Source organism: Mixophyes fleayi, chromosome 6 (assembly GCF_038048845.1).
Source record: "Mixophyes fleayi isolate aMixFle1 chromosome 6, aMixFle1.hap1, whole genome shotgun sequence".
In the NCBI taxonomy this organism is placed as follows: Eukaryota; Metazoa; Chordata; class Amphibia; order Anura; family Limnodynastidae; genus Mixophyes; species Mixophyes fleayi.
In genome coordinates, this window is record NC_134407.1 from 140190468 (window position 1) to 140200116 (window position 9649).

Genomic DNA, 9649 nt, shown 5'->3' on the forward strand with positions numbered 1-9649 from the left:
CTAGCTAATTAACAGCGGCTGCAACTAGTTAACTCAGACATTGTTCTTATTACAAATCAAATCTCAGCTGCACCTCATACAATAGACATTTGAGACAAATGGTAATTACATTAGCTAACACAAGCAAAATGACTGCTTTTGACAGTATGGCAATATTCTTTATATTTATACTACATACAATATTGCAGGTAATAGCAAGTGCAAAATGTACCTAATAACATGAAATAATAATACACATAATACACCAATGCTCTGGTGTATATACTTAGACTGGGCCAAGGATTAAAAAGTACATTAAACCATGAGAAACTGGTGATGAATACAAAGTTCTCAGTCCAGTAGCACCCCGTTTCCTCACAATCAGTATCCCAAAAATGATCCAACCAAAATCGATCACATGATTTTCTGGCATGCCCAAAAATGGGGTCAGCAGATATCTACTGTCCACCTGCGTGTGCTATCACCTACAGATTGCAGGTCTTTGTTCAACCTATCCAATTTGGCTATGTGAGGTCGAACTGAAAAGTACCCTTCTACTCAGCCCATGTGTGGAGAGCATTAGTGGGTATACATCAGATTGTTATAGCGTGATCTTACTGTCTAAGAGTATTAATTATATGTATACTGGTCCAGGTACCCCCATGTTAACCTCGGATAGATTCAAAGGGTACTTCCACCTGTTAAATTAAACTATGAATTATAGTACAATGTATTAAGAATAAATAAAACATACAGAACAAATTAGAATTAAGAAATTACTTGATAAATGTTTATACCCATAAGAATAAATTTACACATTTTAGGGGTTACTTGAGATTAATGTTCGCATGACATGGGGTATTTGGGAACTTTTTCCATCACACAGGGTACGTTATGCTAAGAAATATCTTCATGCAGAGCACGAGGATGACTTTTCTCTTTTTCAGCACTGGAGTGTGCTGCGATGTAATAAACAGTAGTATTTTTATGTCTTAATATGTATTTTCTGAAAGTAACTTGTACATCAATTTCCAAAATTTAGTAACTGGAATAATTTAGTTACACAATGTAATTCTGCGTGTGATGGTTTATCCAGGAGGAGGAGTCATATTGTTGTAGTTTGTGCTGTATAAAACACAACTGGGTGATAGTTAAAGATACAGTTGTCAGCACAAGAGCCAGATGCAGTGTCAGATATACACATCTCCATAGCAGAGAGAACACAAAGACTGTTCTAGGATCAGACTGCAAATATAATAATAATCACAAATATAATTCCCTAGAGAGGTTCAACAAGGAGAAAGTTATTTCAGTGTGTAGGGGGAGACTCAGATGAAACACTTACAGTTACAGTGACAAGTGGAAGACGAGTACTGGACATAGCAAGGAATCAGATTCAGCGTCCGCCACGGGGCAGAGGTAAGAGAAAATTTACTTTACACATAAAAAGAGCAAAATCACCTCTTCGCTTGACTTGAAGGCTGGAGATATGTCCAGGGGTCTGCGTGTCTACATAATGTAGTACATGGAGGAAGTTAGGAGACAAATATGTAGTGGACGTAACTTGAGCATTATTCTGCATATTAATCACAGCTCTCAATGCTGTGCACGATACCTCTCAGCTATCTATGCTCTGCATGTTATATCACAGTTATCTCAATGCTATGCATATGATCTTTCTAAGGCTGGGTACACACTGCAGTGTTCTCAGCCAATTATCTGGTCAATCACCCGATAAACGACTGTTCAGCCCGACTTCGCATTAGTGTGTACACTTAGACGATGATCGATTGTCGTTCAAAAGCACCGACCATCAGTTGTTTTGATTATTCAGCAGAACTATAAATCTTCCAATCCTGCAGTGTGTATGCACTCACAATCAGGATCTCCATAGAGTTTACAGTCATGATCTTTTCAGCCGACGGTTATGACAGTTGAAGAGCACAGATCTGAGGATAAATATTTTAAAACGTATCGTGTACACATGCTGATCGGGACTTATTTTTTCAGTTGTCAGTAAAATCCTTGTAGATAACACATTGGTCAAAAACTTCTGTAGTGTGTACCCAGCCTAACTTGATGCTCTCAAAATTATTTCTCAGCTAAAAACTGCATGTTATTTCACAGATAGCTCTATGCTCTGCATTGTTTTCACAGCTATTTCAGTGCACCCCACCTCTCTTCTCAATGCTCTGCACACAGCTGCTTGTTCTGCTTGTTATCAAATGCACCACATGTTATTTCACAGCTATCTTAATGCTCTGCACATTATATTTCACGGCTGTCTCAGTGCCCCCACACTATTTCACAGCTATGTAAATGCTCCACACATTATCTCACAGCCTCCTTAATGCTCTACATACAATATTATAGGTATTTTAATGATCTGCACATTATCTGAGAAATATGTAATTTTTCTCACAGCTATGTCAATGCTCTGCATATTATCTCACAGCTCAGTAGAGGCGTGCATGTTATTTCAGAGCTATCTTAATGCTCTGCATATATATTATCACAGATCTCTCAATGCTCTGCATGTTAATTCACAGGTATCTCAATGACCACATTAGTTCACAGCTATCCCATTGGCCTGCATGTAACGTTACAGCTGCCTCAATGCTCTACATATTATTTGATCTCAAGTCTCTGAACATTGTCCCTCAGCTATCTCAATCCTCTGCATGTTATTTCACAGCTATCTCAATGTCCGCTTTTTTATTTGGGCAACTTCACAACATAGGCACAAATACTCATATAATATATTGGTTGTATGCAGTTAGTAAATTACCTTAATTATTTCACAATTAGCTCTATAATCTATATTGCACAATGGCCTTCTAATTATAGCTATCTCGGTGCTCTGCACATTATCCCACATCTGTCTCTGCGCTGCAAATCTCCGTGCCCTGCAGATTATAATAGCTAACTAGGTGCTGAGCTGATTGTCTAACGGCTATATATAAATTCTCTGCAAATTATCTTACATTTATAGCAAAGCTCTGCTCATTATCTAATCACTATATATAAGTGCTCTGCACAGCTATACAACTCTGTAAATTATCTTGCATGTCAATGCTCTGCACATTAATAGTTATGTAAGTGCTCTGCATATTATCTCACAGCTTGTGATGCTCTTGTCTTACAACTGTTCTGCTCTACACATTATCTCACAACTATCTCACTGCATGCACATCTCACAGTTTTCTACTAGTGTTACCTGTGGCTATTACATCAATATTTCAGCCCATAAAGTTGGCCTTGTTAGAGATAAATGTTCAAGGAGTCAGGAATGATGCCCACAATCCTTACAGGAGCTAATAAAACCTGTGATTTCAGCCCTTGACTTAATAACCTTCTGAAAATGTTGCTACATTATTGCACCTCTTTTGAGGACACCTAGGGGTAAATTTATCAAGCTGTGGGTTTAAAAAAGTGGAGATGTTGCCTATAGCAACCAATTAGATTCTAGCTATCATTTATTTAGTATATTTTACAAAATGACAGCTAGGGGTAGATTCAATTAGCCATGTTGTAATTTCTCTGCGGAGCCGCCAGCAAAAATCAGTGGAGAAAATACCATAGTAATGATAATAATGCACAGCCAAAGGTAATAGTGTTGTTCTAAAGAACAACGTGGCTAATTGAATCTACCCCCTAGAATCTGATTGGTTGCTACAGGCAACATCTCCACTTTTTTAAACCCGCAGCTTGATAAATTTACCCCCCTAGAATACATGTGGGCATGAAAAGGTGTTAGAGGTTTTATTAATAGCAACTTCTGACTGCTTGATATAGATTACATAATATTTTTCATTAACACATTATTAGTGACAAGATAGTTGTTGGCTGGTAGCTGGAGATCCAGTATGCACGTGTATGAGTTCCTTTCTTTGTACCTGTTTAGATGTGTGCCACTCGCGCCCCCCTGCGGAGGAGAGCCAGCACACCCTTACCTTGTGCACACCAGAACCGCTCACAGACCTCTAACCCTGCAATGGAGGTGACTACTCCCCTACAGCCCACTCTTGACCCCCATGGCAGTGAATCAGTGGAGTCAGCAGACTCAGATGGAACATCGGAGGGGCTCTTCAGGGTTGTTTTGTTGGGAGATCCTGGGGTTGGGAAGTCCAGTCTGGTTGGTATATTCAGAAGAGAGCAAGACAGAGAAACACAAGAACAGCAACAAGGTGAGAGCAGGCATGGCCCCAGTTTTACTGCTGTTAGTCATGTTTTTGCACACTAAACCCAACCATGTGGGGCAGATACGTCCGAGGGTCTCATTAGAGGGAATAAGAGGAGTGGGAGGCTGCAGTTTACTTGATAAGCATCATTGGTTGGCTGGAGTGATGATACTCAGTGTAGAAATAGCTGCTTGATATGTCATGAAATCATCAAGGTGGCTCCGCCTTGTACTTGCCCTCCCATGTAGTTAGACGAACAAGAAGTATAAACAGAGCAGAGGTGGAAAAATCTCTCTGTAATAATATTTGTAGTTCCATTCTAGTGTATCTGTTTCCTACTCAGAAGGCCACACTCAATGTACATTGCACCTTGATTTTGCACTAGTTAGTACACATCAAGATCTACCCAGTCTCTGCACTCGAGCAGCCTCTGCAAGCTGAAAGTGTATCTCTATGTGCATAGAGGTGGAAAATGTAGCATGGTCCTTGAAAATGTCACATCATAGTCCAACTTCTGATCCCTTTTTTACAACCCCTTTACATTACATTTTTTCTCCAAAAATACTGCTTGGTTCACTTTTAGTTATGGCTTAAATAAATGATGGTAGTGAGGGAACATCAGGGGGTAAATGTATCAAGCTGAGAGTTTTCCGACTGGTTTGAAAAACCAATCAAATTTATCAAGCTGTGGGTTTAAAAAAGTGGAGATGTTGCCTATAGCAACCAATTAGATTCTAGCTATCATTTATTTAGTATATTTTACAAAATGACAGCTAGGGGTAGATTCAATTAGCCATGTTGTAATTTCTCTGCGGAGCCGCCAGCAAAAATCAGTGGAGAAAATACCATAGTAATGATAATAATGCACAGCCAAAGTTAATAGTGTTGTTCTAAAGAACAACGTGGCTAATTGAATCTACCCCCTAGAATCTGATTGGTTGCTATAGGCAACATCTCCACCTTTCAAACCCGCCAGAAAACTCTCAGCTTGATACATTTGCCCCCAGGACTGCTTGTATTACACGTCACTATATTGTATGTGTGTTTTATTACATTGATCATACTGCACCGATACTCTTTTTCCTTTCCTCTGGGAGATCCCAGAGGGGAGGAGAAGTGCAAGGGGGGTGGGGGGCCTCGAATTTCATCTTTTTGGTCAAAATGATGTGATTTGTTATGAGTCACATCATGGAAGCCCCTATCCTGCTGGGTGCAAGAGAATTGTCTGCTCTCCTGGGAGTCTGGGAGCCCTAACCAGAATTTGGGGGTCTCTCGGGCATTCCAGGAGAGTGGGCAAGTATGAATTAAAGATACAATGGAGTATAGTTGAAGACTAGAGAACCCTTTGCAGTTCATTGCAATTTAAATGAATACCTTATTGAAATACGCAATATATATTCATAGTTGTGGCAATGTGATGCATTTGTCATTAGACATAGACCCATGTTCAAGTTACATAACAGTAAAACATATAATTGGGAAAATAAAATTATTAATGCAATTTGGGTAGTTGCAGCACCTCTTCAGTACATCTGCCCCTTTCTTTCAGAGCTGTATCAGTGCACACTGACAGTGGATGGCGAGGATACCAGTCTGCTTCTAATGGACGTCTGTGAAGTTCAGGTAAGCAGGACTTATAGGCCTTGGTGTAAAGCGGCACAGTGGCACTTTGCTCAGTTTGCACATTTTTTTTGTATTCTAAGATTTTATGTTGGGGTTGAAAGAGCTGCAGTGGGAATGGGGTGGAAGTATTGGGTGTCATAGATATAGTGGCCTGTTGGGGGATTTAAAATGTAATTGTAGGACTGCAGGTAAGTTCGGACATTTGGTATGTCTGTGCATGGCACAGAGTACTTACTACTATATATCTTTTTTTAGAAGGGATCTGCTGGATTTGACAGTGCCATGCGTGTGGGTCATGCATATATCATCGTCTATTCCATCACAGACCGCTCCAGTTTTGAGAGTGCCTCAGAGATGCGAATTCAGCTCAGACGCACACGTCAATACGAAAATATTCCAATAATCCTGGTAGGGAACAAGACAGACCTGGTCCGCAGCCGTGAAGTGTCAGTGGAAGGTGAGTGATTGAGAAAAAGTGAAACCTGTTTAATGACATGGCAGCTTCCCAAGGGCTCTCTTTCCAATTTCAGTCATGCTTTGCCAAAGTCTGCTTCCTCCTATCTGCTCCGCCTTCTCCTAGTATCTGGTTTCTCCTCCTATCTGCTCAGCAGATCTGTTAGACAGCTTAATGTACTTATTTTCCATTTTTTTATAACCCACCCTTTGCCTTGCCTCTGACCCTTGTCTCTGCCCACTACCAGTATGTAACTCTGCCATATTTGCCTTCTAGCATTTATATGTTTTTTTTACAGAGGGTCGTGCTTGTGCTGTAGTGTTTGACTGTAAATTCACTGAGACTTCAGCTGCCCTACAGCACAATGTCCGAGAGTTGTTTGAGGGTATGGTACGGCAAATCCGGCTTCGGAGAGACGGGGCTGATACAACCGAAAGCTGTCGGATACGGAGTCAGCGCAAAGAAAGTCTTAGCAAGCGGGCACGCAGGTTTCTGGACCGGCTTGTAACCCGAAACAGCAAGACCGTCCTGAGAGTACATTCACGCTCATGCCACGACCTGTCTGTACTCTGATTGATTTACTTATGGATATTGGGAACTTGCAAACTTGGAAAATTCCAAACAGAGGTCATAGGCCATAGTACACCCTCCCTGGTCGAAAGCGAACAAGTCTACAGCTCGATTCACTTACAGCAATAATTAACCACTGATAGAGGATACAGACATCCTGCAGGAACAATCCCACAAGGACTGACCCTCATTCAGCAAATGCAAACTAAATGACTACTTCCTTATGGACCGTTTAAAGGATGTAAATTTTTGTGACTATTGTTTCTCTTCTATTGCACATTTCACTTTTTTGCACTATTGTAACCTGATTATTAGGACCACTCATAGAAGTCAAAAACAGCATTTTTTTTACGTAACTGCCATCAAGAAAATGATACACAGAGACCACATCTCATGATCAGCATTTGTCATGATAAACTTTTCCATTTTAATACTGTGCTTAAGAAAAGTGTGGGAAGCCATCCTGTTTCTCTTCTCTCCATGCTTCCATCTTTCTCTCTCCGTCTCTCCCTCCCCTCTCCCTTTCAGGATTTTATGGAATTTTGCCCAGCTCTCTCTAATCCAGCACTGACCAAACAGTGGAAAAATTGAGCTCAATGTTTATGGAGCCTGAGAGACTGTATGGATAGACAGGGGAGAGAGAGGAGGGAGGGCAATGAATTGCATATACAGTGTTTAAAGTTCAGTATAGGGAAGAGGATATTTCCAATCTACAATGAGTGCAAAATGTATCACTTGTGTGCAGCAGTCAGTGATCTGCAAGTAATGATATCCTGGGATCTGTGGTCTGCGTTCTGTAATGGTGTTAGCGGAGTATCTTCAGAACAGAGATTGGAGAGCAGTAGTCTTGGCTCTGACAAGATTGCAGTGTTCCAATGTGTGCTTCTTATACCCAGTAGACTAGGGTTTAGTATACCGAAAAAGACATACTGTATGCATATAATAGATGGGGGTCAGTGTTTTGCAAGTGGGTGATACTACTAGTACTGATGATATTGGAGTTCAGTACTCTAGAATAAAGTAGTGTGATTTTCAGAATTCTGTAAGGAAGGTTGCTATCAGCCCTTGGAGGGGTATTACATGCACACAGTATATTAGGGATTATAATTCTACAAGTAGGGGTACTTCTGAATGGCGGAGTGTATTCTTGGTTTCCTGTGCATCATATGGAAGAGTTTGGATACACATTACTAGTGAGATTTCCAGACCCATAATTATATGCATCTTATTGTTCCACTCACGTTACTCTGTTGAGGCTGGTGAGTTCCATCCTACATTTTGAGTCTTTGATTAAAGTTTTACTCTACATAGATGTGTGCTCTGTACATGGTATTCAGCCACATGTTGCTTTTTACACATGCCTGGCTTTCTTTTTTTCTTTTCATGAGCAAAAGGGGTCATGTTGGATGTTAAAGGGAAATTCTTGAAAGGTTGGATCAGTTTGGAAAGTTATATTTAATGAAGCATGGAGAAAAATGTACTTCAGGGGCATACATGTATAAATACATGTTTCTATGAAGTGTTTGTTGGTAACATATATTATAAATGGGCATCAATGCATAGTTCTTTGCAAAGAAAGACCGTTTTATTGCTCTTTATGCAGGGCCACGGGGAAACATTCCATAATCTTTATACGGGGAAAACTATCCAATTACTTGAGTGGATGGTTTAAGTCAAAAGTAGACAACCTGTGGCAGTCCAGCTGTGAGTGTATGTTTATATTGGGCAGATCTCTCATCATCATAGACGTGCGCCCAACTATACATGACTCTATAGACAAAGGTACAAGGTCCTGTATATTGGCTAATGGCTGTACAATTGTCAAAATAAGGGATTCTGCCGTCTAATTTCTCTTGAAGGGACTATAACACCATCAAATGAAAAAGATTCTAAGCATGATGTACACCTGACCAAAAAGTATCTATAACATCTATGCTTGTGATATACCACAGCCAGTTTCAGGGTAGAATATGTTCTTTTTCCATAGATACTGAGAAATGTTAGAATACACAGACTCTTTTTAGGCAGCGTGTTCTTCACGCTTGAAACATTTTTGCCATTACTAAGCCATTTAAATGTATCATTCATATAAGATTTAGTTGTAGTCTACAATAACATGAATCCTACATCTGTTCTATTGCCTATCACTGTACTACCCGCGAGCTGCTGGAGACATATGGGCAATGTATCAAAGTGCGATTTATTATGGTATTTTAAAATCGCCAATCGGATGCAGTTTACAAATACAAACCAAATTATTTCTTAATCTGTGGTTTACAAAAAACAGCATGCTGTTTATAGCAAACTTATGGTTTTCAAACTGAGCATCATGCAAAAATGGTTCATTTATGATTTAACCCTTTGTAAGGAGTCCAGTTTTGAATAACACGTACCTTTAAGAAACATCTTTTAGTGTATTATTGCAGCTACTTTGTGTCAACATTTTAGCAATAAATTGTAAATCAGGGACCTTTTTATAGGCATGTGATTTTACCAATCTCGCCCATGAGAACTATGTCTAAAATATGTGCGTTTTTTTGTCAAGTTTTGCAAACAATCATTTGATAAATTGCACTGTTAATATGGATCCCAGGCCAGAAAACTGGCATGGTGGTTTGCCATATGCTGGTTTGGAAAAATGCAGCTTTATGTGCGGTTTCTACTTTGATATGAATTGCACAGTTTGAAAACTGCACAAAAAGATGCATTTTAAATTGTAATTTGGAAAAATGCAGGTTGATACCCCCAAAGTCTGTGAGATTTTGTGTCTTCCACTGGATGTTTTTGTAGCTGTACATTACAAATCATCTGAATGTAAATACCAAGGAGTTATACCTGAATT

The 9649-nt window shown here is 39.7% G+C and overlaps 1 protein-coding gene across 1 annotated transcript; it reads left to right on the forward strand.

Moving 5' to 3' along the window:
* The first annotated feature begins 1083 nt into the window (after positions 1 to 1083).
* REM1 (RRAD and GEM like GTPase 1) lies at positions 1084 to 9223 on the forward strand. The gene is made up of 5 exons (XM_075176542.1): positions 1084 to 1398; positions 3884 to 4166; positions 5710 to 5783; positions 6039 to 6240; positions 6536 to 9223. Exons 2-5 carry the CDS (start codon positions 3884 to 3886, stop codon positions 6808 to 6810), a joined length of 834 nt encoding a protein of 277 aa, XP_075032643.1. The 5' UTR covers positions 1084 to 1398; the 3' UTR covers positions 6811 to 9223.
* The last annotated feature ends 426 nt before the right edge of the window (positions 9224 to 9649 follow it).